Consider the following 27,696-nt stretch of genomic DNA (forward strand, 5'->3'; position numbering starts at 1 on the left):
AACTTTAATAAATTTATATTTATTAGATTAATAAATTTAATACAAAAATCATAAAATATAATATTATAATACTTTAATTTAATAGTTTTCTGTTAGTATCAGCTTTTAATTCACCAAACATCTCACAATATATTACACAGCTTTAAACTCAGCTTTTTTTCCACAACTTTTCCGCTAACATTGAAAATCAACTCAACAGCTCTACCAAACGGATCCATGGTCAATTCAATTTAGTCACTCTCTTTCAAAAAAGTCAATTTCATTACTCATTTTTGAGATTTTTATGGGGTACTTTTGGGTAATGAATAATTTGACACAATTCAACTCAGGAACTCATTTTTCAAACGTTTCAAATTGAGTATCTAAATTTCAAATTTGTGTCAAATTACTCACACGGACAAATTTCTACCTTTTTGGGCAGTCATATCATCTACGTGGCACTGAAATTTTTTTTTAAAAAAATACGTGACATTAAAAATTAAAAAATGTATCAAAACCCTCTCTCTCAACAACTCTTTTTCTTCTTCCCCAGATCCAAAATAGGGCATTAAATGGAGGATCTGAATCCAAAGAAGCCATAACAACAACAAAAGAAAACTCAGACTCATATGGTATTCACATATGGGACTTCAAAAGAGATACGAGAATGCCGATTGAACTGTTGTTGCGCTCAAATCAAGGGAGCCCATTATGGCATATCCACCCCCAGGTGGTTCCAGCTTGATCTGGTTTGATTTAGGCAGGTTTGGTAGTTCGATCTGTCCCTCAATCTCATGAGTTAGTGTGTCTTCCCTTTCATAGTCATGCATATAGGTCTGTAACTGCTTCGATCTCATTCTTCCCTATCCCTGTGTCTGCGATTTTCTACGGGTTGATTTGCTATGGTTCGTTGGCATGAGCTTTGATTTGCTATGATCGTTGGCGTGAGTTTCGTTTTGCTATGGTTTTGTACCTAGCAACTAGATGATCTGATTATGCTTTATGCCTTTGCTTTCAGATGCTGCAGACTATGGGCGACGACTTTGATGGCAGTTTTGATTTCTATTTTTGTTTTTCTATGTGTTAATTTTTGGATTTTTTTCCATGTGTCATTATTTTTAAAAAAAATATATAATAAATATCCAAGTCATTAATTTGTCAGACCACATCAATAAAAATCTGTTAAATTGGACTTTTTAATGCCATATCACAAGTTTGACTGTCCGTGTGGGTAATTTGAAATAAGTTTGAATTTTTGATACTTAATTTAAATCATTTGAAAAATGAGTTCCCGAGTTGAATTAGATTCAGATTATTTAGTACCCAAAAGTGCTATTACCCATTTGAATCGATGAAAGTCCGTTAGCCATTTACCATAAATTACTTACGTGGCGTTTGATTTTCTATTTTAAACATTTTGGCTTATGTGGCTTAATGATGTGGATTTTTTTTTTAAAATCATATGAATCCAACCAATTAGAAGCAGCGTTGACATGAGAATTCTCTTTGGAAAGGCCCAAAGAATTGGACAATTTGCCCGACACTCCAACGAAACCTTTAGCCTGTTTAGTAAAACTTATTTTAAAACTTATAAACTAACTTATGAGCTTCAAAATAAGTTCTGCTAAACATCTCACATGAGCTAACTTATAAGTTAGTTTATAAGCTCTGATAAACTCCAAGGCTTTGTTTGGTGAAGCAGGCTGCATAGTGAACCCGTTTTCGTGGCCTGCTTCATCAAACATGGTGATACTGTTGGGCGTTACCGCTTACAAAACAGGACGTTAACTCCCTAAATGAAAAGGCTCCAAACAAAATATATTTTACACAACTTAAACGTTAACAATATTTAACAGCTTTATTAAACGCCTCACAACTTATTTATGAGGTTTAAGCTCAGATTTTTTTCACTGCTTAACAGTTAGCATTGAAAATCAACACAATCGCTCTACCAAACACATACCAAAAAAATAAACTTAAATCAACATAACCGCTCTGTTAAACACACACCAAAATAAGCTTTAAATTGAAACTTATTTTAGAGTTTATGCTTTTTTTTTTCATTTTTTTTGTTTCATTTCTTTTATTAAGATAATATTATATATAATATTATAAGATATTTATTTTATCTTTTAAATAAATTAAATTCAAATAGATTTTTTTAGAATTTATAAGCTATCTTATGTTTTAACTTTCGTCAAACACCAAAGAATTTATTTCACAACTTATAAGTAAATTTATTGTTCACAACTTATAGGTTAAGTTATTTTAACAATAAATAAGTTATGTCAAACGGAGCTCTTACGGACGGAACGGCGGTGAGCTCTTACCGGATTAACGACTGTGAAGGAGGGGGTTTTTCAAGGGAGGTTGCCGATGAAACCTCTTATGGATCCACTAATGTCTGCCAAGGACTAGCTAGCTATGGACCCCCGATGTGTGCCGAGAGATATGGGTGAACAATAGAGAATTAGAATATGTGCTTCAAATAGTTCCAAAAGAACACATGAAGTTATAGATCTATCTAGTCAAGGCAGGAAGGAACTCAAGTTCGAAAACCTACAGAGGTGGCACGAAATCACCAATCAGAGATTGGAGAAACTGCAGTAGTTAAATTCTGAGGTTCGCAAAATCAGCCAATCAGGTGCAAGGGTTGTAGATTTGATGGCGCCTGCACGAGAGGCTTTGTTCAAAGAACATCCTTTTTGCAAGAATGATAAATTGAGAGGCTGTGAGGCTGAGGAACATAGAGGTGAAGAAACAAATAATAAAACCCTAAAACTCAATGGTCTGATCTCTTTTCCAAATGATCCATCCAACGGTTATAGATAAAAAGATTCCAAATTAATATTAAAATATATTTAATATATATTTCGATAATCGATAAAATGCCCGATACTGAATTTTGATTACCGTACCAATATCGAAGTTAGCGGTAAAAATACTATATCAAAAAATTGATACACTATTGTAGTATTATTTTCGATAACCAAAAGCTTGATAATGATACGGTATTCAGTATTTTACCGATACCATAACAATCCTAAAAAAGACACACGGTTAATATAAATTTTAAAACCAACATCTCTCTAGAGAAAGTATAATATTTATGAGTTAATCTAAATGGGCTTGGCCCAAAAAAAAAAAGTTTAGCACCCATGGTTGGAATTCATATATAATAACACCTCACAATTACACAATTCAAGGTGCTAAAATGGGGTTTTAGCAGCTTATATTGGAGTTGCTCTCATGAATATTATTTTTTTTTGTTGAAAATAAAATCAAATTCAATATAAAAAAAAAATTACAATTCTGAATGAATTGTTGGATGTAAACTCAAAATATTTTATATTTTGAGATAAATTTGATTTTTTAACAAAAAAAAATACATCCTTCGATTAGTTAGTCGGAATACTACACACTTATAATTGTTTTTTAAAAAAAAATTAAAAAATTGGGTGCAACAGGGGTGGGATTGAAGAAATTCCTCACTCTGGCGTATTTTACCAGATTTTCCTATTTATTATCTCACGCCCCCAGAAAATGTAAGATTTCCTTAAAAGGAGAAAAAAGACAAAAAGGAAAACAAAAGTAGTGAGAGAGTCATGCATTAAGCCTCGCTAAAACCCCATGGGTTTCTCATTTCTCCTCTTCGGCTCTCCGCAGAAAGAGAGAACGCATGGCCCTCTTTCGTCTTCTACTTCTAAAACAAGGGTTTCGTTCCAACACGAGAGGTAAATAATCCTTCACCGAAGTCATTTTTGTGTGCTTTTTTCTTGCTTTCGGTGTGAACAATTTGTAACATGTAGTACAATTAATTGATGGTTGTTTTTCAGGGCTTATAATGTCGACAAGAAGTTGCTCTTCTTTAAGCGGCGGGACTGAGGCGCCCAATCCCAATCACTTGGAGCGACTGGAGGAGAAGGGAGAGTTTTCTGTGGATTCGTCTTCAAAGAAGTAAGTTCTATTGACTACGCATTTTCAATTTCGATAAATGTTTTTGACGGATAAGTTAATTTGAATGCAAATATATGGGAATCTCGGAATGTCTTGTTTGTCGGCTTGTTTGTGTGCTTCAATTGTTGTTATTAATGTGCTATTGATCAACTTTAAAGACTTAGAATTGCGAAATGATTATGAGTATACCTGGATTGTTTTATAGTTATTGTAATCTATTTGGAAATGTGGAGCAAAATTTTCTCTTGTGAACTTGGCAGAAGCATCAGGGTAGATAGTCTATATTATTGATAATGTCTAAAAATAAAGGAGATCTTATTGTTGGTGTTTTTTTTCTAAAGAGAAGAGCTGTCATCAAATTACATCCTCTTCCATTGTAGACTTGTAGTTGGAAAGAAAATTGTGGAAGATGCCATCATACATAATGGGATTGTCTAGGCTGGTTGTTGGTTTCTTCTAAATGGAGCTAGTGCTTGGTCATTCATGATTTAGACAAGGAGCAAGGAAGAAATTTCCTTTTATTCCCAAAGCCATCTTGTAGATAATCTAGAGAGGGAGAAACAAAATTTTCTTTTGTGGAGAAAGGACAGGGGGCAATGGAAGGAGAAAACAAAAGGTTTTTTGGTGGAAAGGAGTCACTGATTCGGTAATCAGGTTTAGATGGTTGTTGTTTTTTCGAATTTGGCATGCAGGAAAGTGAGGTGGATGAAACTATGCTTGTGGATGTGATTGATTTACCATGTTGCAGATGCATATAACTTGTTGGTGCCTTTTACTAAATTTATTTTTACCCATTCTAAATAGAAGGTTGAAAGACTTAGCATGCATGAGTTTATACATCTCTCTATTTTCTATTAGTTCATTTGCACTTTTACCATCTCAATGTCATTATCAAACAGGAGAAAGTATAGCTAGAATTCTTGGATTTTTAAAGAACAAAAATACTGCAGGTCATCTCCTTGCATTTAAGCCTTAGAAAGAAACAGAGACCAAGGTCTATAAATGAACTGTCTTTTTATATATGAGAACCACTATTGCTAATAAACGAAAAGTTTAAATTGACATGCTTCTTTTTTACAATTTGCAAGTCTTAAGTTGTTCATCATTTTATTCTGCTGCATTGCATCATTATGTTTATTGTGTATGAAAAAGGAAAAGCAAAAAAGTGTGGGTTGGGGTAACCTGCGTGAACGGAGTTCCTTTGCAATGATTGTGATTGCCAAATGGTTCCTTGCATTCAGTTCTACTCTTTTTTTAAGCAGTTGCGCACATCACGGTGTGATGCCTAGTAGATGGCTATCATTTTATTGTGTATGAAAAAGGAAAAGCAAAAAAGTGTGGGTTGGGGTAACCTGCGTGAACGGAGTTCCTTTGCAATGATTGTGATTGCCAAATGGTTCCTTGCATTCAGTTCTACTCTTTTTTTAAGCAGTTGCGCACATCACGGTGTGATGCCTAGTAGATGGCTATCATTGATGAGTGAGATGTACCCATACCATAATATAGCTTTTTTTGGGAGGTCAATCAAAAGCTAGGGTGATCCAATATGAAGAATTGTAGGCAAACATGTGATCCAATGGTAGAGTTGCAGGGGTGCAACTTAGAGGTCACAAGTTCAATTTTTGAAAACAACATCTTCATATATTATGTGGGGGTAAGGTTTGCATACTTCCTGCCTATCCTCGACCACGCTCATTGCGGGAGGTTTATGCATGGGTGTTGTTTACCTTTTACCAACAATATAAATAATTCTACTAGTGTAGTGGACTTTCTCTTTTTTAATATCTGCATTTTTCTGCAATGTTCTTATTCATCTGACTAGCTTTCCCTTTACCCTCTTCCTTTTTCTTCTTCCTTGACTTGCCTCTTCCATTGTTAAAGGCACTCTTCTAGTTCATTATAGTCTCTGTATTTGATGAGAACTGGCATGGCTTACATTCAATCATTGCCCTTCCATCTGGTGTTCTGCTGTGTTTTTTTTTTTTCTTGCTGTTGTTGTCAATGATTTCATAAGAATTTGAGTGTAAGGTTTTTGTGGTTGTGCCAATACTTTGACTTTTTAAATTTTATAGCATACATGGTTCTATGTGTCATATTCATGGTTGTCATACTTCCAAATTCCTGATTTGATGTCTTTTGAGCTGTATATTTTACAATTTCAATTCAGATGTTCGGAAATACATTCAGGGGTCTTCTCAAAAGCTACACACGTTCAAAGCAAAGTGGTTGGGTCTTGGAACTCTCTGAAAGGTATTTTTACAGTATGGAAGGGGAAGATAACGAGACAACCTCAATTTCAGAAGCAAATTACAAATGAAACTTTAGAGTCCAAGGTTGATTCAAAAGCATCTGAGGTTATTATGATGCAACATCAGCCAGATGCAACTTGTAATGGGAAGTCCCATGCTGTATTTCAGTCTGTAGACAGCAAGGAGTGTGTTACAACCAGTAGTACATTACATTTAACGGGGAAATGTGCTTCTGAGAATATAGTTGATACCACAGCTTCTGAGAATTCAGTTGATGATACAACTTCTGATGTTATAAAGATGTATAAGAATACTGACAATGTTGAACTTAGTGAGCCTGATAGTATTGTTCAATCATTGGAAGTCAGGAATGAGAATGAGAATGAGAATGGATATAAGCAGCTTGAGGGAGCAATGACATGCGCTGTAGTGGAAGTTGACAGGAATCAGAAGAAGAAAGCTGAGAAGTTGTCTTCTCCAACAGCCCAGCTACCACGCGAAGGTTTTAAAACTGTTGGAGAAGGTATGACTAAGTTTACTCCATTTAAAATGGAGAAACTTCTCAAAAAGAAAATTGTCACTTCGCCGCAAACAGCTCCTGCTGTCTCCAACGAGGGTGAAATACTGTTATCATCTGATGGTTCTCAGAAGGACAATGAGTTTGTGGAATTGTTTCTTAGGAAAACCAATGGTCAAAATCTGGCAGAAATGACCAATGAAAACAGTGCTATTGTGACACCTAGTGATTCTTTGGAAACTTCCAGTAAAACGTCAATGGGAGATGTAGGCAAAAATATAAAAGATTTAATTGACTGCATTAAGATACTTCCTGCAAAGCAATCGTCACGTAAGTCTCAGGACAGAATTGTTGCCACAAGGCCCACAACTGGTCAGGTTGGCACAAAAGACTTGGGGAAAAAAATCAAAAGCTGCATTGATTTGCATAATGCAGTTATTGAAGGAAGACAAACGTCTTTTCACGGCCATCCTAAGAGCAAGGAGAATAAACAGTATAATGAGAACAAAGTTATAGAAGAACCAGGTGTGAAAATACCCTTGGAGCTATGCACAAATGCCATTAGCCAGTTTGAGAGGGGTGATGAGGGTGGAGATGTGAACACTCGAGCTCATGATCTCATGAAACAAGAATTAGTTTCACATTCTTCCACTACCAAAGAAAACCTAAATCAGACTATGGACACTGGAGGGCATATGCAGAACAGAGTCTTGCTCAGACTTTTGCACCATTCAGTCACAAACGATGATATTATGAATGCTTTCACAGATTGTGGGCCCATCCTGAAGATTGAAGAAATTTGGTCTTTCAAAGATAGCAAATTCAAGGATGCTTTTGTATATTTCAAGGTTGGTACTAGTTGAAGAGAACCATAGTTCAAATGGTAAAGTGCCCTTTCACTATATTACCATGGAATCCTCCTTTGTTCATGATGTCTCTTCATGTTCCTACGGCGGGAAAAAATAATTTTGTTAGAAATCTGCTAAAATCTAAGCTGAAAAAGGGGGACTTAAATGTTTCCCTGGCACTGAAATTGAAATGACAAGTATGTTATTACCCCGCTGACATGAAAGCGAGATGCGCAATCAGATTTTGACATAGAAAAACATTGAATGTATATTGAATGTATAGTGGAGAGTCTATCTAATTATCTATTGTCGTTTTTGCAGAGAAGGAAAGGATTGCGCAAAGCTCTGAAGAAAACTGATCTGTTGGTGAGGAGTACAGACGCCTTCATGGAAGCGCCCTCATCATTGGAAGGCAACCCTAATAAAATTTCTATCCCCAATTTGATAGGTGATCCTGATGTTCCAGTTGAACTAGTCAAGAATCCCACACAAACAGTTAAGATTAAGCAGTGGACTGGTGATATAAGCTCACATCAGCTGATAGAAGCTCTCTCTTTCTGTGGGAGTGGTATAACTATCCTGGGATCCTCAAATTCTGTAGCTTATGTGGAGTTTGAGGTGAGCCTTTTATCCCTTGTTCTTACCATGATTTGTGAAGCATCTCTATTAGGTCAGGGTATGCAGCTTAATTCGTATATATAGGATTGCATGTTATTTGAGTTGGATGTGCTTGTTAAACTTAAAACTAAAATAACTAAAATATACATACATACAAACATAAAGCCACAAGTTAAGATTGATTGAATTATAGTCCGTATAAATACAAAGCTGTCAATTATTTTTGATTTCCTCTTGGCAGACAGAAGATGCTAAGGAGAGGGCAATTGTAGAACATTCCATATCAGTATTTGGAAAGCAGCTCTTTATATTCAGAATTGATGTACCTAGAACAACAGTTATTCGGCTTTCAAACATCAAAAAACGGTCTGAGAATATCCGGCTCATCTGCAATTCTCATGGGAAGGTCAAAAACATGTTTTGGAGAGGCAAGGGCCTCGTGGATGTGCAATTCAAGCTTTCTGAATGGCCTAACATGTCGAGCATTCTTAACAGGTAATAGAATTCCCCTTTTCATAAAATCCGTGTACACTTTTCTCTTCGTATCTTGCGTTGATATGCTTTTGACGTTATGCCCAGATTAAATGGACTGGTAGTGGATGGCAGACGATGGGTTGCTGTCCCTGCCCCTGTCTTTCCTCCAGCAATCCTTAATGTTCTATGGAGTGACCCTGATGGAAAAAGACATGTGAAAGCCACGGTAGATAGTTTGATGAGAAAACTTGGGAATGTTGACATGGAAGAGTTCACTAGTCTTTCTGCCATGTATTTTGGCAAAGAATTTTGAGTTTGCAAATATTTTACCTGGGGAGAGCAGGCTATTTACTTAGTGAGGGTTTAGCTTTTGGTATGTGAATAATGAATATAACCCATCAAAGTTAACTATGTCACTCGTGTGACAAAACAGTAACACTAGCCCAGAGGAGATGGAATTCAAACATAGATAATATCTATGCGCCTTTTAAGAGGATATTTCAAGTTTAAGTGGATATTGATCAAATGTAGCTGCCCGTTTAAGAGAATATGAAAAGTTTAAGTGGATATTGATCATATGTAGCTGCTTTACATGTTTTGTATCTAAAAGCATTTGCATCAGTTTCCTAGGTGAAATGACAATGTTCTTTATTTTATAGATTCCTTATTCAACCAACACAACATCAGATTATATATTATATTCTATACATCATTCAAATAATGACAATGTTGTCTATTTTATGAATTTATAAATATTTTATCCAATCAACACTACATCATATTATCTATCATATTCTCTTCATCATTAAAATAATAGAGGAGAGATTATATCTTATTTTTAGAGATGTGAAAATATATTTTCTTTTTAGAGATATGAATAGTGATTTCCTAAATGTAAATAATCATTACTGTGACAATTCTCTAAAATAAATGTCACATAGAACCATGCTTACTCTAAGCAATGTACTTTCAAAATCATTCCTTCTGGAAATACCTTATACATTTATATGAGCATGATTCTACATATCGTATGCAGATTGACTTTAGCTTCAGTAACTTAAATAACGAAATTAAGTCCAACAAGCAGGGCATTAATGACCTTGATGGTTGCAAAACAAAGAATACATTTTCAAAAGGTTAATTCGTGTAATATAATTTGTCTAAAATACCAATTTCAAAGTAAAATAATATTTCAGGCAGCAAGTTTTACAAATCACACCTAGTGTAACAATGCTATACTATCATATTACAACAGCTTCCAAAATGGTACAAACTAGATAACCCACTCACTGAGGGAATAAGAAAAACCATTCAGCATCAAACTCCAAACAGATAACCTGTAAACTTCCACAAAATTCACACCATAGCAATGACAAACTTTGGATTCAAACAAAAACAGACTTAAACCACTTATAAAAGCACAATTTTCTGAACTTGAGCAGTATCAAGATTAGGAAATATATTAGAACAAAATACTAGGTCTTCAAAGCTGAATAATCAATTTGAAGAGGAATAAGAATATCATAAAATAAATGCTAAAAGGCCATCACCACCACATAAAGTTGAAGTGCAAGAACCACATGACAGAATAGGTCACATTAAACAGGTTGCAAAATCTCATTTTTGCTAAATTCTCAGATTGATGGTCTCTCTAAATTAAACAAGAAAAATGAGTAAGATACAAAAACATCATCTCAAGGAACACCGCAAACAAAACTGGGAAGTTCTTATAAATGTCGACTAGGATGCATTTTCCTTTTTCAGTTTCGCAAGTTCTTGCTTCACCAATCCAGACCTCTGCACATGCACACAAGTTTACAAGATGTATAAGCTTGCGTACAAGACCCTAAAATATACAAAAATCTCTACAACGCAAATTCACAAAAGGGATATACCTTGATCTTGGCCAACATAATTTTAAATCTATCAAAGTCATTAAGAGATGCCCTTCTCTTCTGAACAATGAGCTTCCTACCCCAAGAGCTGTTCTCCCACTTGCTCTTAACATCTGCAGTCCAAGAAATGCAAAATCAAATAAATATGAAGTATGAAACAGATGTATGTAAATCTTACTAAAAGATTAATTGGACCAACCAGCCTTCTCCATAGCATCAATCAGGTTCTTCTTCTTGGGCACCCGGTTAATCTCAATCTTGATGTCAGTTAGAGACAACCTCTTGAAATTAACTTGGGTTCTAACCATATCTGGAGCATCAACCAGGGCCTGTCAACAGACGGGAAATAAAATTCATGACAAGATGAAAAACACTTTCAGCATGGAAAGAAAAGTAGTGTAAAAATCTTTGAGCAGCAACGCTGACAGAACAGACATAGAGCCAACAGAAACATACTCATGAAACATAAAAATGGCTGATAGAGTACCATTTAATTAAAAGCACCACTTCATTGTACATAGCACAATGCACAGACATCTCCCAGCCTCCAATAATTATCAACATGTTAATACAGCTTGAGAGCATATTACTTTTTCTTACTGCATAAAGAGGGACATATTACTTCAGAGCATATTGATCACGGTGCTACCATGGACTACAATCTCAAGTAATCCAAGGGGAGCTGATGAGTATACTTCTACTGTATCTCCAAATATCAATGTTTTTGTGTGGACCGCATAAAATTTGCTTCAATTATCATTATACACGATTCAGTGCAGAACACAAAAGGGGCTCCTAATCATACACAGCAATAGATAACTAGCACTAGCTAGGGAGCTTCTACATGTCATCTTAATATAAGTTAAGATCAATAATCCAACTTCCATATTATTTTCTCTAACCTCCCTGTTTATATGATGTCTATTCTCCCCATCCCGTCCATCATCACGGCAAGAACCGAATCAATCATGTGCAGATTTTTGTGAGGTAACACTATGGTGAATTGGAACTGTGTCAAGTTCCAAGAAGTTGGAGACCTCGGGATCAAATGTATGATCACCTTCAACAAGGCTTTAACTGCTAAATAGTTATGGAGGTTTGCCACCACGGAAAAGGCGAAGAGTCATTGCTTGAAAGTATGGCACAGAAAACAATGGCTGGACCACAAAACATAACAGAGATATGATGTAGTATGTGGATAATCATCAAGAAAGGTGGGATGTTTGGTTTGGTCCAACTCATTTTCAAGCTGGTAGGGGCTACTCAATCAGCTTCTGGAATGACCATTGGACAGGTCACAACCATTAGAGAATCATTTCCTAACTTATACACTCTAGATTCTCTAAAGGAGGCTTCCATCAGTCAATTACACCAGCCTTCTGCAGGTGGTACCTCATGGAACATTATTTTCATCTGAGATGTTCACAAGACTGGCAAGTGAAGATGTTCACAAATTTCTAGAGCTTTGTTTATAATACAAAAATTAATCCCATGGTTGATGACAAACTATGTTGGAAGCCAGCAAACAACAACTTGTTCTAAGTGAGTTCCTTTTATAAGGAGCTTCTAAAGGATCAGAGCATCTTGGTAATTTTTGCTTTCCTTGGCCGTGGATATGGAAGTCCAAGACTCTTCCTAAATCTGCTTTCTTTTGTTGGGAGATTGTATGGGGTAGAATTTTAACACTGGACAATATGCAAAGAAAGGGCTACTCTCTGGTGAATAGATGTTGTTTATGTAAGCATACCTGGAATTAATAAGTCATCTCTTGCATTGCCCATGGTCCATAATAATTTGGGTAAATGCTTAGATGATGTGAGCATCTGTTGGGTCACAAACTCTTCACTGGATAAGGAATTAATAGACTTGGAAGTCCAATAGGCAGGGACAAGCATCAAATGAACTTTATTCAGCTGATCCTACTGTCTGTGACGTGGATGATTTGGATTTAAAGGAATAAAAGTCTTCAAAAACAAGGAATTCTCCATAGACAGTTTCATAGATAGCTGGATTGAGTGCTTTAAGTTTTGGAGTTCATAATCCGGGAATGTTTTTGATCGTATAAAATATAAATCTCATCCATTAATCTATTTGGGCTGCACCCCCTGTTACTTAAATAAAATATTTTTTGAACAAAAAAATTCAACTTTCACAATAACGCGACAACTATATGGAATTTATATAGTATTCTTTATAAATATACAACTAAATGGATACGAATACTAACGGATTCATAAAAAACATGTATCTATGAACGACTTACTCTGTTCTGATCGAGGACATCAACGATGACAACGAGCCTGCCGTAGTCTTTCCCGTAGTTGACGAGTGCCACCCGCCCGATCTCCACGTACCTCTTGAAAGGCTGCACCAGAATAAAAAAATTTGGTAAAAATAAAACAAAAAAGAAACCCAATCGACCCAAAAGGGAAGAAAATCGCGTGCAGGGAGATCGAAACAGAGAAATCTACAGTTACAGAAAATGAGAGAAGAAGAACTCACCATTTTGGATCTTGTGAAGTGTGTGGGAGTGTGTAACGAGAGACAGAGGCGGAGAGTTTGCAGAGATGGAACGGGGAGAAGAAATTAGGGTTTTATATTATAATTATAGTTCGCTTGGGGGAGGGCTTGAACCGTTGTGGGCCTGTGGCCCGTGTTTAATGGATCCTTGAGTGCGGTTTTGGGCTTTTGGCCCGCCCGTACATTTTGCTCTCTAGCCTGGTTTCTGGAAGAAACAGGATACGAAGGAATAATTTATAAACATTTTTTCTACATAAAGTAAATTTTCAACATGGATAATAGATATCAAATAAATAAATAAAATAATCCTATTCATTTTTTTAACATTTCACCCATAATAAATTACTATTTTAATATTGGTATTTTTTTTTTAGACAACGATGGGGGATTCGAACCCTGGTTACCAGGTGATGCATATCATTCTTACCACTCCAACTAGTGGCTTGGGTGTAATATTGTTAATACTTATTAGGGTTAATTATACTTTACGACACCAAAAGATAGGAGTTGTTACATTTTGGTAACCGGATTTGCATTTGTTACAAAGTTATCATCCAAAGTGAAAAAATGAGATAAAAATGTCACTTGGGCAACTTTCGCACAAATCTGATTAGGGGGCCGCTGATGTGGCACTTAGTCGAGGCAAGGTTGCAAAAATCGCTAGTCGGCCGCTAGACGGTTCACGGGAACTAGGGATTAATCGGAGATTAATTGGATTAATCGTTTTGAGTTTTTTAATTAAAATATATGTATATACAGGGTTCTCAAGTGCGCGTCTGCGTCTTCGGCAAATTATGCGGGCTTCCAACACCAACCGTTAGATCAATCCAACGGCTGGAATTTTCAGTTTTAATAAAAATTCAAAAACCCAAAAAATCTCGTTTTTCTTATGTCTCCCACACACATCTCGACAGAAGACAGAGCTTTGTGACTTTGGCAGCTCCGCCTCCCACAGATTCCACGACGAAACTCCTTCCATCTCCCGCACACTCTGCAACGAAGCTTCTTCCATCTCGAAATCACATCGTCCCACTAATTTTGCATGGTCTTCCTTGCGATTTCAACTCTCTCGTCTGGGTCTCGTCTTGGTTGCCTTTGTCTTCCTCGCGTCCGGTTCTCGTCTGGGTCTTTCATTTGTTTGCAACTGAAAATCACAAGAGTATGTAGTATTTCAATAGTTGTGTTGTTTGTGTGTTTGGTTGCCTAGAAAGAAAGAAAAGGTTTGAGCTTTGAAATCAATTTTAAGTTTTCATTTCATTACTTTAGATTGGAAACCTTATCTAGAAGTCGCAAAGCTGTGCAAGACGGAAGCAAAATTAAACTTTTGGTTTATTTATTTATTTATTAGCTATGTTAATCTAAGCCCTTCGAATGATCCAACGGCATGAGTTGAAAGCCCGCATAGTTTGCCAATTACGGGTCTGCGCATAGGAGACCCACTGATATACATATATATATATATATGCAATACATATCATATATAAATGTGTAAAAAACACAATATAAATGAAAAAAATCATCCAATCAATGTATCATGATAATCCAATTAATGTATGATGTATCAATTACTCAGACCCAAATGCCATACACTGATCCTGAAGATCACATTCTCCACCCTGATCACAAATGGGGCATTCCTCCATCAAATCCAATAGTACACGCAAATTAAAAATCAAGTCAAGACTAATCATAAATCCATTCAAATCCAATAGTACACACAAATTACAAATCATAAATCCATTGAAATCATAAATCCATTCAAGCATCACTCATCAATCATCATTCTCAAAAATCTCATATTGCTCCTCCACTAGAGGCACATCTCTTTCTTTATCAGACTCAAAGTCACATCCATCATCTTCTTCGGACGTTCTTAACTCTCACAACCTCCGCTTTCAAACATGGACCACCCAAGCGATACCGACTCGGCGTAGGTAGTCCTGGATCAAACTACCCAATAGCCTCTGTCATTAGCTTGAAACTGTCACTTTGAATGACATTGAAAGCAATACCATTCTCAATGGCCTACCGTGTTATGTATTGTTGCGTATCGATCACCTTCTTCTTGTCCATCAAGGCAACCAAACTAGCTTGCTTTGTAAACTTTGTAGAATCATTGTTTGCTTGTGAATTAATCTCCACAAATCTACCCATAGGCCCATGATCACATCTTCTCCTCCTTGATCCCGTGACTTTCATATCCTCATCCATCTCCGTAGCACTATCGGATATTGAAACTTCATTTCTAAGTTCAGACTCTTCAATTTGCTTCTCTGTCTTTTTCTTTTTCTTACCATCTAGTGCCTCAACACATGCCTTTATTGCCTCTTTATTGGCCTTATGACAAGCCCTCACATTGCCTGACCTACCGGCTACATGACATTTGAGCCGATAGATGCCTCCGGACATAACTTTCAAACAGAACTTGCATTTGATTTTATCTAATGCACTAGCATCAACAAGTTCGTCAAACTCCCAACCAATATCACCGGATGCACGTTTCAATGCATTTTGAATGTTCACATCACTTGTGGCTTCACCAGCATTGGAATTAGCAGCGGCTAATGAACTAACCATATCCCTAAAAATACACAACCAAAATAGCAGAATTTCAATTTTCAAAGACAGATTTTGCGAAGCTAGAGCCAGAAGATTTGCTTCACCAACATTGGACGACATATAATCAGTCTTAGATATGCCCAAAATGTCAGACCAACATATATAATGATAATGCAGTATAACAATTTACTTTAAAGATATTAATGCTTGCTAACTTCTGCTATTTGGTCTTGTTGTTTTCTTAAGACAGAGCATCAAAGAAGCACTTACTGACCCAAGCCCTAGCAAGTAGCAACCGTGCTTTCAATTGTCAAGGATAATAAAAAGGAAATATTAGCGATTATTACAGGCAAATGTGGAGTTTCCATAACTTCATTTTTAGAGAAAAGGCTAACCTCATCAAGCTTTTCAATGAATGATTTGCGTTCGTCACTGCTAGCAACTTTTTGGAACTCCTAAGATGTTTCAAGCTGAAATTTCCATCACCAAAAAAATTGAGATCTTAAGCCACTTATTAATGACAAAACAAATCGATTTGTGTTCGTCTGCTACTGCTGCCCTGCTTGTTCTGTCGCGAGAATGGAGAGTAAGAAGAAGAACATTCAGCTGTTTGTCGTGATTTAGGTCTAGGGCTGCATGTATTTTTTTTTAAATCATCCAAAACGACGTCATTTTGGATGAATTTTTTTTTTTTTAAAAAAAAATCCATCCAAAATGACGTCGTTTTGGATGATTTAAAAAAAAATACATGCAAGTTACCAAAAAAAAATCGCCCAGCCCCAACTAGGCAGACTAGTCAGGGCTTAATCGTGTCAGCGATTAAATGACCTGATTACACCCTAGGCGCGGCGGCCAGCGCCGATCACCACCAAGTCGGCCGACTAGGTCGACTTTTGCAACACTAAGTCAAGGTATGTTGGTCAAAATATGCCAACTTGGTTACTTATTTGTCTTCCATGTTAGCACATGCTTATGTGGCTTCTAGGGTAACCCATCAATCTTCTAGAAGAAACAAACCACAATCTGAAAATATTTTCTCTGGAACGACTTTTGAAGAAAGAGTGACGGAGAACAAAGCTTAACCAAAATCTTTTCTTTCTCTGGTATATGTTTGTGGTGAGGTAACTGTTGATTCTTCCTCTAGGCTACGTTTCTGGTAAAGGCTTAGTCACTTTCAATGGTGTGAATGCTAATTTGGATGTTAATGAATGAAAATTTTGTTTGTTTTTTGAACTTCGAGTGATTACTTTGTAACAACTTTAACATGGACTGTGGAATGGCTGCCAAATCAAGGGGAATTGTTTGCGCTAAATTTAACTGCAAGCCCAATAAATTTTTTATTATTATTATTTTGAAAGCTGTCGGGTGATAATTTTGTCTCATTTTTCACTTTGGATGATGATTTTAAAACAAATGCAAATTCGATGACCAAACTGTAACAACTCATATCTTTCGGTACTATAAAGGATAATTAACCCTACTTATTACTATTATCGATTCTTTTTTAAAGTGTTAAAATAGATTTCTTGTTAATTTCACAGTATTTTTGCACTAAAAAAATATAATAATTGTTTGTATACATATTGCTTCACTAGGGCGACAATAGATCTTAGAAATTCTCTTAGTGCGGCCTCAATGATGGTCTAATTAGTTAAGAGTATATTAGTCATGTTGTCCCATCATGCTTCAATCCTCTTTGAGGTGAAGTCTAAAAATTAATTTCTTTGTGAGCTGTATGCACAACTAAATTTATTTAGTGAAAGTACAAAGATAGTGGATGTAGAGTCCCAATTAAAAGCAAAATCTTCTTAATATATTCAATTATTTTCTTAAAATGTGTGTTATACCTAGCATCCACGGTGAGAGTTATATCTAATCACTTGAAAATTGCATTTTATGGAGATGTTTAGTGCTAGAGTCCCACAATGAGGATAATTTGACACTAGAAAAATGTTAAAAAATTAGATAACACTCCACCAATTAAGAAGTACTCTCTAGAAAGGGAATAGTGTACAAGCGGGACCCACTCCTCCATCATTTCTAGGTTGGTAATTGGTAGTTGAATGAGTTTGTGGGTGTGAGGGAAACAAGCACTTGATATGATCATGTGTGCACAAGTTAAGAGGCATATGCAGAGTGTGCATAAGAGCCTTCACTGTGGATGCTTTCAAATATGTATCATTTTGTTTACATTTAATAATAGTTTTTATAAGGATTCGGATCAAAATGAACATTTTGAATCCTATATGTCAGAGTGGAGGTAGAACCTCTTGGGGCCAAGCCATTTAGACTCAGAAGGCATTGAGTTCAATTTTTACTGGGAGTAATATCATTGTGCCACACATTAGACTTTAGTTTAACTTATCCCGTTGTCAGGTAAGAAGTTTCTGTGCACGTAAACCTAATGGCTCAATTTTACATCCGCATCGAATTTCAAAAGGGCAAACTTGGTGTCATTCTCGGTTAAAAAAAATGGAGCTAAACCTCCTTATCAATCTAAACTAACGCTCATTTTGTTCATTACATTTGGATCGACTTGTGATTACATATGAATTAGTCTAGGGAATATAATTGTGAGGGACTTATGATTATAGAATACATGAACAAATCTGAGGAATTTTATTTGGAATCATTGCATTGATTTTTTATGATATTATGTGCTTAAAAAATATAATTCACAAACATAATTTATATTATCTCCAAGAAAAGAGGACTTGCAAAGTCTTCCACTTTATATGCTCCACTCTTATGGTTTAAGTTTTTATTATAACTACCCATGGTCAGAGGTAGAAGAGTTTGATGGGAATGAATGTTTTTTTACCGGGAGATTCAAATACAATAATGGAGTTTTGCACTGAGCAGTGGCAAACAAAGCATGCTAGTTCTATGTGGACTCCAATAGAAAGTGTTGCATCCAAGGAATTGCACCTGCTCTGGGTACCTCTATGGGCTTTTTACTCTCCCCTCACGAATATATTTCAAGAAAGTATCTCATCTCCCCCACTAGCTCGTACTCATATATAACCTCTTTAATTAAATTGAGAAAGTGAGTATCCAAGTAACCAATCTAAAGAAGTTATTAGCTCGAGTAGCGGAGACGAGATATTTTCCTAGAATAAAACCTTGAGGGGAGAGTGTACTCGTAGGGCCGTAGAGGTACACTAGAGCGCACAATACCTTGGATGCAAAAATCATATCCATAGAAAGTATATGCGTGTTAATTATGTGGTTATTAGATTTTAGTTGGGTGTTTCCATATGTGCCACCTAAATGAAAAACAGTAGTTGAATCACCTGATGAATGTGACTTCTTCCCAATATGAATGAGCTAGCTTTAGTGGTGTTCAATCCTAGGAATTGCTCAAAACTTTTTTTTGTACCAAAAGATAAGCATGACCCAAATCTTAGAAATGGAATATTAGTTAAATATTTGATCATGTTGGCCATTTTGAACGGTGGGTACTGCTAAGGAATCTAAGGTAGTAAACCATGCATGTGAGTTTTCTTTCATTTGTTCACTACGATTGCACTTATAAATTCTTCCCCTTTGTGGGATATATTTGGTAAGAGCTCTCTCTCTCTCTCTGTTCTCTCTAACTAAGCTTGTTATACTAAGCATATTATAACAAGCTAAGCATGGGAGAGGGAAAGGAGATCAATGAAGAAGTGAACGCAGAAGACATTAGTCTCAAAGATCTGTCGAAGAAGCTCGACGAATTCGCCAGGGCCAGAGATTGGGAGAAGTATCACAGCCCCAGAAATCTTCTTCTTGCCATGGTATGTAATTAATCTTCCTTGGCAGCAGAGTAGTAAATTATTCCATCCATCTGCAGCAGTAGTAAATTACTCCATCCATCTGCGGCAGTAAAATTATCTTCATATTCTCATTAATATGTCACTTTTTTATTATGTAAGGTTGGAGAAGTAGGAGAGCTATCAGAAATATTCCAGTGGAAAGGAGAGGTGGAGAAAGGGTTGGCCAATTGGGAGGAATCTGAAAAGGAGCATCTTGGGGAAGAGTTATCTGATGTGCTATTATACCTTATTAGGTTGGCTGATATATGTGGCATTGATCTTGCTGATGCTGCCATTAAAAAGATTGTTAAGAATTCTATCAAGTACCCGGCCACCAAAGATGTTCTAAGAGAAGAGAACCTTCTTTTTCTTTAGTTCTATACCAAATTTTGTTATATGAGTTTGGAAAAACAATATGTTTAATTTCCACCCAACTGAGAGGTTGCAGTGAACTATACGTGGAGTTGGATTTGGATCTTGAAATTGATCTACTTTCATATCTATTTGGAGGAGTTCTCAAACGGTCATATCTACTTTGTTCATGTCGTTTTTTCTTTTCTTTTCATGTTTGTTTGTTTGATCCGGCGATATCATTTGGTTTCCGACGATATCCAGTGGTATACGGTGTCATCCAGGGATATCCGGCGATGACCAATTTTGTGTTTGTGTTTGTGTTTGTGCTTTTCTTTTTCTTTTTTAGTCCTCTTGATTGTAATCCATCTTTATTGTGGCTCGAGTGCCTACGGGCCTCTTCTCTTATCTAATTTATTGGGTATATGAATACAATCAAATCTATGACCTTATTTCAAAAAAAAAAAAACAATTATTTGTGTTAGTGTTTTCATCTTGATATATGATTATGCTAAGATCTCTTAATTTTTAATTGGGAGTTATTTTGCTCACTCTCTAACAAAGGAGAGGTTAAATGGAAGTGATGGACGTATCTTCCGTGGCTTGGATTGACTTGCTGGCGAGAGAGAGCAAGAAAAAAAAAATCTCACTCAAGAATTGGACAGTTTCCTTTGTGGCTTCGATTGACTTGATTGATTATTCCTCTCATCTCAATTTTTTGAAAAAAAATTCCTTTATTTCCCATGCCACCATGGTCCATCCACTCCAACAAAATAATCGATTGTTGTTGACTTTTTGTGCCTCATTAACAATTTGACTACTCAAAAAGTCGAAAATTTATCGGAATATGTATATTGATAAATATTCCGATAAATTTTTGACTTTGAATTCTCAAGTTAGTAAGCATTCGGTCAGAGTTAGACCTGTTCGACACCAAAAGTTACATCATCCCTATTTTTTAGTGTACTTTTTGCTCCACACCAACAAGAAAATAAATTGTTGTGTTTTGTGTCACATTAACAGTTTAATTGTTCAAAAAGTCAAAAATTTATCAAAATATGCATATTAAAATAATTTTCAACTTTAAATTCTCAAATTAACAAATATTTGGTGATCGAGTTGACTTTGTTGACACAAAGTTACATTACCCCTATGATTTTAGCTTACTTTTTGCTCCAAGCCTAACTCTAAAATGTAAATATCTTGTGTTGGTGAGTCCCGTTAAGTAAGATCTCGCCACATGTAATCATATGTATGGGCATGATGCGTTGTAAGCCTGTGACTCCTCCATCACCCCATACAGAATACAGATACAATAAAAGCCAGTCCTCTTACTCTGTGTAACTGTGTTTAGTGTAACTGATGAAGATGAATGGCGTAGACTCAAGAATGCATACAATCGGACTCGAAGGTATAGGTTGAGGATGGATCGGGCCCAATCAAGTCAGGCAGCTAAGGAGCTTGGAGCCCATAATACTTGCATGGACAGTAGCTTGGGCAACAAGCCAGAAGCAATTATAAGTCAAAGCGGCTGAGTTTGGTTAAGGAAGCATAGTTATATTTATAGTAGGAAATATATTTGATATTAAATAACGTGTTTGTTTGCTATATAACTTTATGTACAAGTAGGAGTCATAATTGTCAATATTGCTGTCAATTTTGCTCCCCCTCTCTACCTCTTATTAAATATCATATTGTTCCATAATACAAGCCTAATATTATGACTAACAGCAGCTATATCTGACTAACTAACAGCAGCTATATCTGACTAACTATACAGCTATACAGCTATACAGCTATCATATCTGACTAACTAACAGCAGCTATATCTGACTAACTAACAGCAGCTATATCTGACTAACTATACAGCTATACAGCTATCATATCTGACTAACTATACAGCACAGCTATACGGCTATCAGCACAGCTATACAGCTATCATCCCCCCTCAAATTGATGCTGGGCGATCAAGAAGCAGCAATTTGCCAACCAAAAACTGATGACGTTGCCTTGTCATAGCCTTGGTAAACACATCAGCAATCTGGAGGTTGGTGGAAACATGCGGAAGAGAAATCACACGAGTATCCACAGCGTCTCGGATATAGTGACAATCCACCTCGATGTGCTTAGTACGCTCATGATATACTGGATTAGTAGCAATTTGAATAGCACTGGTGTTGTCAGCATGGAGAGGAGTGGGATCAGATTGAGGAAAGCCAAGTTCAGCGAGTAGCCCACGAAGCCAAACAACCTCTGAACACGCTGCAGACATAGCACGATACTCGGATTCAGTCGAAGATTTGGAAACACGATCTTGCTTCTTACTTTTCCAAGATATTAGGGACTCTCCAAGAAACATACACCAACCCGTAACAGAACGACGAGTATTAGGACATCCTGCCCAATCAGCATCTCTAAAGGCATCAAGACGAATAGGAGTATCAACAGGAAAAAACAAACCACGACTCGAAGAACCTCGCAGGTATCGAATGATACGACGAACTGCTGCCAAATGTAGATGTCGTGGAGACTGCATAAATTGGCTAACTTGCTGAACGGCAAAAGAGATATCAGGTCGTGTAATAGTCAAATAATTCAAGCTACCAACCAACTGCCGAAACATACTAGGATCTGGGAGAAGATCGCCCTCCTCACAACGGTATTTAAGATTGACTTCCAATGGGGTATCCACCGAGGAAGAATCTTGAAGACCAGCCAAAGCAACCAAATCTTGGGCATATTTATGTTGATGCACAAACACCCCAGAAGTATCAGTATGAACCTCCAAACCCAAGAAATACGTAAGAGGACCAAGATCCTTCATGTGAAAAGAGTCTTGAAGTTTCTGTTGAAGGTGAGCAATCAAGGAGGAATCTGTACCAGTGATCACGATGTCATCTACATAAACGAGTAGGAAAACAACACCAGCGGAGGTCTTGCAAATAAACAAAGACGAGTCATATTGGCTTTGCACAAATGAAAATTTAAGTAAGGTAGACCGGAACTTTTCAAACCATGCCCGAGGAGCTTGTTTTAATCCATACAAGGACCGGTTTAACTTACACACTTCTGAAGTAAAGGTAGAAAATAGACCAGGTGGAGGAGTCATGTAAACATCCTCTTTGAGATCACCATGTAGAAAAGCATTCTTGACATCCATTTGGTGAAGTGGCCAACTCTGTGAAGCAGCAATAGCAATGATTGTACGTACCGTAGTCATTTTTGCCACAGGAGCGAATGTCTCCTCATAGTCAATCCCATATTCTTGCCTATTACCCAAAGCAACCAGCCGTGCCTTATAACGATCCAAAGTCCCATCAGAACAAAGTTTAACTGAGTAAACCCATTTACACCCAATGAGCTTAACAGTAGATGGACGAGGAATGATATCCCATGTATGATTTTCCTGAAGAGCGTGAAGTTCCTCCTGCATCGCCCTTTTCCAACACTCATGTTTGACAGCCTCGGAGTAACATGAAGGAATTGAAATATTGGATAAAGTAGCGGTGAGAGACGTGTGAGAAAAATCATACCTATCAGGAGGATGCGAGACTCTGGTAGATCGTCGCGGAGCTGTCTGAACAGTCTCAGGTGATGGATCAATCTCCGGAAGGGGTAAAGTTGGTTGACGTCGTTTATACACAAAGCCAGGCTTGAATCGATCAGGAGGAGAGGGCAAGTCATCAAAAGTAGGAAGAAGTGCTGCTGTAGGAGATGACTCAACGTGAGTAGGAAAGAAGTATTGATCCTCAAAGAAAATAACATTTCGAGAGACACGAAATCTGTTAGAGCATGGATCATAACAAACAAAACCTTTTTGAGAAACACTATAACCCATAAAGGCACATTTAATAGACTGAGCAGAAAGTTTGTGACGCTCATGAGATGGTAAGTGCACAAAGCAAACACAACCAAAAGTATGTAGAGAATGATAACTCGGATGCTCGTGGAAAAGACGAAAGTATGGAGAATCATAGTTTAACACTTGAGATGGCAGTCTATTAATTAAATAAACTGCAGTAGACAAAGCTTCAACCCAGAACTTAGATGGAACAAAAGACTCAATTAATAATGTCCGAACAACATCTAAAAGATGACGATTTTTGCGTTCCGCTACGCCATTTTGTTGTGGCGTGTAAGGACAAGAGCGTTGTGAGATAATGCCTTTTTGTTTCAAAAACTCATGAAATTCGTGAGACATATATTCCCCACCAGAATCAGATCGCAATACTTTAATACCTGAAGAGAATTGAGTATTAACATATGCCAAAAAGGTCTTAAAAACAGAGAAGACCTCAGACTTGGAATGTAGAAAATATACCCAAGTAAATCTACTATAATCATCAATGAATGTCACAAAGTACTTATGGTGAGTATGAGAAATAATAGGTGTAATGCCCCAAACATCAGTATGGATAATATCAAAACAGTGTTTAGCACGACTGCCAGAAGAAGGAAAAGGAAGGACTTTACTCTTGCCTAATTTGCATGTAGAGCAATCAAATTTAAGACTGTGGGAAGTGAAATGATTTTTATTGCCCAACAAACCAGAATTCAATACATGAGACAGAACAAGAGAATTTGGATGACCCAAACGTTTATGCCATACATCACCCTTAGTTTTAACAGTAGTACAAGCCAAAGATACGACACTAGGAATGGAAAAATGTAGTGGAAACAATCTCCCAACTTTAGGCCCCTTCGCGATTAACGTCCCCGTCACCTGATCCTGCACAGAACAACCATCACGAGAAAAATGGACATCACAGTTATTATCAACCAGCTGACCAACCGAAAGAAGACTAGTAGAAAGTCCCGGTGACAAAAAAACATTGTTGAAAGATGAAGTAATATCACCAACAGCAACAATAGGTAAATGACTTCCATTAGCAATCTGAATATGTGATGAACCATTGTACGGACGCACATTTTGAAGCATATGAGATGAACTAGTCATATGATTTGATGCACCAGAATCAAGAAACCAAGGTTGAGAGGATGTATTATTTTTACCTTGCAGCCCTAAGGCTGAAAATGCTGAAACAATCATTTGTTGTACCATATCAGCAGTAAGAACTGCTGACCCAGCACCCGTAGGAGTGCTTGTAGACACTGCTGGAGCAATAAATTGATAGTTGTGCCCTTCTGGAGATTGTCCATCAGGCAGAGTGCCAACTACAGCTTGAAAGGCATTGACTTGGCGCTTTTGAGGACGAGTAGGACACTCTTTGATGATGTGCCCTTGTTGTTTACAATAATTGCAGAATCGCTTTTTACAATTGAGAGCAATATGTCCATATTCTTTGCAGCTGTAACACTGCACTTTCCGCATATCTCTATTTTTGCCTTTCTCTTGAGTCGCATAAGCAACCGTAACAGCATTAGTACCCAACCTCCCCTGCTCAAGAGTGGCTTGTGTGAGAAGACGTTGCTCTTCACGAAGTAATTCTCCAAAGCAAACATCTAAGGATGGAGGTGGGTCACGATTCATCAAATTGGAGCGAATGGCCTCATATTCGGATCGCAACTTCATTAAAAATTGAGCTCTCTTACTTTGCTCATGAACTTTTTGAACATCAGAGAGAGATGCAGCGGGTACTGTAGCATAAACAATGTCAGTAAACTCTGCCCACAAATTCTGGAAACCAGAGAAGAAATCTTGAATGGAGAGGTTGCCATGAGAGTAACAAGCAATCTCATACTCCAATTGAAAACGTCTAGCTGAATTGTCCTGATGATAAACCTTTTTTAAATATTCCCACATGGATTTCGCAGTTTTATATGGCCTCAAATTGAGGACAATAAGAGGATCAACAGACCCTAACATCCATGTCATCACACGAGCATTTTTGACATTCCAAGAAGCCAACTTTGTAGGATCTGTAGGGGCTGGATCACTTCCATCTATTAGACCCCATAAGTCCTTCCCTGTGACAAATAATTGAAACTGAAATTCCCAGGAGGAATAGTTCTTACCAGTGAATCGAATATTGAACGAATCATTGTTGCTTGTAGACATGATGAAACAATGATTTGACAACACAAGAATAATGCAAGCTTGGAATTATGCCAGCACCCAGAAAATCAGAAAACCAAAGAACCAAGAGTACCAAGAAAACAAATCGCAGTAGATCTAAAAATCAAAGAGCTGTTGAACAGAAAGATAAGGATCGTTCCAACAGCAAGCCTAGACAAGCCAAAATCCAAGAGACCCAGATATCAAGGGCTAAACACAAGAAAAGGCCAAGAAAACCAAAGAATCAGAGAGCAAAGTAGTTCAGAAACCTTGCTCCGATACCATGTCAATATTGCTGTCAATTTTGCTCCCCCTCTCCTTGTGAGAGTACCTCTTATTAAATATCATATTGTTCCATAATACAAGCCTAATATTATGACTAACAGCAGCTATATCTGACTAACTAACAGCAGCTATATCTGACTAACTATACAGCTATACAGCTATCATATCTGACTAACTAACAGCAGCTATATCTGACTAACTAACAGCAGCTATATCTGACTAACTATACAGCTATACAGCTATCATATCTGACTAACTATACAGCACAGCTATACAGCTATCAGCACAGCTATACAGCTATCAATAATTTGATTATGTTTAGGTTTTGCAAGCTATATAAGCTTGGCTAGTATTGTTATGAAGGTATCAAATATTAATAACAAAAAAACCTGAGATTCTTCTCAAACCTTCTCTGTCTTTTCTCAAGATTAAGCAAAGAAATTATTTACTATTGATGATATGCTTAATGAACTTGGAGGGGCACTATTTTTTTAAAAATTGATCTTGGAGCAGGATACCATCAGATTAGGGTAGGAGAAGCGGATATTAATAAAACAGCTTTTCGGACGCACCACAAGCACTATAAATATTTGGTAATGCTTTTCGGCCTTTGCATCGCTCTTTCTACTTTTCAATTCACGATGAATTCTATTTTTAGTTCGTATCTGTGAAAATTTATATTGGTTTTTTTGATGACATACTTGTGTATTCAAAATCATGGGAGGATCATATTACGCATTTGCGAGTGGTGTTTTGAATTTTAACTTTTCATAGGTTTTACATCAAACCCTCCAAGTGTTCATTCGGCCAAGAAGAAGTGGAATATTTGGGGCATATCATTTCGTTCATTCGGCCAAGAAGAAGTGGAATATTTGGGGCATATCATTTCGCTGCATGGAATACAAGTTGACCAAAGAAAAATTGAAGCAATGAAGTCTTGGCCGAATCCAAAGTCTGTCTCAGCTCTTCGGGGATTTCTGGGCTTGACCGGATATCAGAGAAAGTTTGTCGAGCGATATGGTGTGATAGCGAAACCACTTACAGATATGCTCAAAAAGGGCGGCTTCAATTGGACCGTTAAGGGGGAGATGACTTTTGAAAACCTCAAGTTGGCAATGTCTTCCACGCCGGTGTTAGCAATGCCGGATTTTGAGCAAACATTTGAGGTACATATAGACGCTTGTGAGCGGGGAATTGGTGCAGTTTTGTCTCAGCAAGGTCGGCCAATAGCTTTCCTAAGCAAGGCGCTTGGACCGAAAAAGAAAGGGTGGTCGGTTTATGCAAAGGAGATGCTGCAGTTATTGAGGCAGTTCGACTATGGAGACCGTATTTGCTAGGTAAGAAGTTCCTAATTGTCATATATCATCAGCCTTTGAGGCATTTGTTGGAGCAACAGGTAATTACGATGGACCAACAAAAATTCGTGGCGAAGTTGTCGGGGTTTGAGTTCAAAATTCAGTATGGACCGGGTAGGAAAATCTGGTGGCCGATGCATTATCGCGGAGGGATACGGGAGTTTGTGCTATGTGCAATATCGGGCCCTGTTTGGGCAATTTGGCAGGAGGTTCGTGATCACACCAAATCATGTTCTTAGTGTCTTAATGTGATGAAGCAACTAGAGGAAGGAGATGATA

General features: G+C 37.1%; 4 protein-coding genes across 4 annotated transcripts; 2 read left to right on the forward strand and 2 right to left on the reverse strand.

Annotated features, from left to right (window-relative positions):
- Positions 1-3,560: 3,560 nt before the first annotated feature.
- On the forward strand, positions 3,561-9,001 carry LOC120015737. The gene is made up of 6 exons (XM_038868315.1): positions 3,561-3,713; positions 3,816-3,936; positions 6,104-7,550; positions 7,872-8,168; positions 8,410-8,663; positions 8,748-9,001. The coding sequence occupies exons 1-6, from the start codon at positions 3,659-3,661 to the stop codon at positions 8,953-8,955; spliced, it is 2,382 nt and encodes a 793-aa protein (XP_038724243.1). The 5' UTR covers positions 3,561-3,658; the 3' UTR covers positions 8,956-9,001.
- A 1,117-nt stretch (positions 9,002-10,118) lies between these two features.
- LOC120016915 (60S ribosomal protein L14-1-like) lies at positions 10,119-13,176 on the reverse strand. The gene is made up of 5 exons (XM_038869933.1): positions 13,040-13,176; positions 12,801-12,902; positions 10,737-10,866; positions 10,538-10,650; positions 10,119-10,439 (listed from the first exon to the last, which is right to left on the reverse strand). Exons 1-5 carry the CDS (start codon positions 13,040-13,042, stop codon positions 10,383-10,385), a joined length of 405 nt encoding a protein of 134 aa, XP_038725861.1. The 5' UTR covers positions 13,043-13,176; the 3' UTR covers positions 10,119-10,382.
- Positions 13,177-19,231: 6,055 nt separating this feature from the next.
- Positions 19,232-20,199, forward strand: LOC120003148 (dCTP pyrophosphatase 1-like). The gene is made up of 2 exons (XM_038852069.1): positions 19,232-19,392; positions 19,531-20,199. The coding sequence occupies exons 1-2, from the start codon at positions 19,252-19,254 to the stop codon at positions 19,783-19,785; spliced, it is 396 nt and encodes a 131-aa protein (XP_038707997.1). The 5' UTR covers positions 19,232-19,251; the 3' UTR covers positions 19,786-20,199.
- A 4,571-nt stretch (positions 20,200-24,770) lies between these two features.
- On the reverse strand, positions 24,771-25,780 carry LOC119995165. The gene is made up of 2 exons (XM_038841577.1): positions 24,846-25,780; positions 24,771-24,798 (listed from the first exon to the last, which is right to left on the reverse strand). Exons 1-2 carry the CDS (start codon positions 25,778-25,780, stop codon positions 24,771-24,773), a joined length of 963 nt encoding a protein of 320 aa, XP_038697505.1.
- Positions 25,781-27,696: the final 1,916 nt, after the last annotated feature.

The sequence above is a fragment of the Tripterygium wilfordii genome, chromosome 1 (genome assembly GCF_013401445.1).
Source record: "Tripterygium wilfordii isolate XIE 37 chromosome 1, ASM1340144v1, whole genome shotgun sequence".
In the NCBI taxonomy this organism is placed as follows: domain Eukaryota; kingdom Viridiplantae; phylum Streptophyta; class Magnoliopsida; order Celastrales; family Celastraceae; genus Tripterygium; species Tripterygium wilfordii.

Coding starts and splice junctions, on each gene's coding strand:
- LOC120015737 (XM_038868315.1), top strand. CDS start 3,659: ATGGCCCTCTTTCGTCTTCTACTTCTAAAACAAGGGTTTCGTTCCAAC. Junction 3,937..6,103: donor GTGGATTCGTCTTCAAAGAA/GTAAGTTCTATT, acceptor ATTTCAATTCAG/ATGTTCGGAAATACATTCAG. Junction 8,169..8,409: donor TAGCTTATGTGGAGTTTGAG/GTGAGCCTTTTA, acceptor TCCTCTTGGCAG/ACAGAAGATGCTAAGGAGAG.
- LOC120016915 (XM_038869933.1), bottom strand. Junction 10,867..12,800: donor ATGTCCTCGATCAGAACAGA/GTAAGTCGTTCA, acceptor GTCTGTTGACAG/GCCCTGGTTGATGCTCCAGA. Junction 10,440..10,537: donor TTATGTTGGCCAAGATCAAG/GTATATCCCTTT, acceptor GTGCATGTGCAG/AGGTCTGGATTGGTGAAGCA.
- LOC120003148 (XM_038852069.1), top strand. CDS start 19,252: ATGGGAGAGGGAAAGGAGATCAATGAAGAAGTGAACGCAGAAGACATT. Junction 19,393..19,530: donor GAAATCTTCTTCTTGCCATG/GTATGTAATTAA, acceptor TTATTATGTAAG/GTTGGAGAAGTAGGAGAGCT.
- LOC119995165 (XM_038841577.1), bottom strand. CDS start 25,780: ATGTCTACAAGCAACAATGATTCGTTCAATATTCGATTCACTGGTAAG. Junction 24,799..24,845: donor AGCACTCCTACGGGTGCTGG/GTCAGCAGTTCT, acceptor TGATTGTTTCAG/CATTTTCAGCCTTAGGGCTG.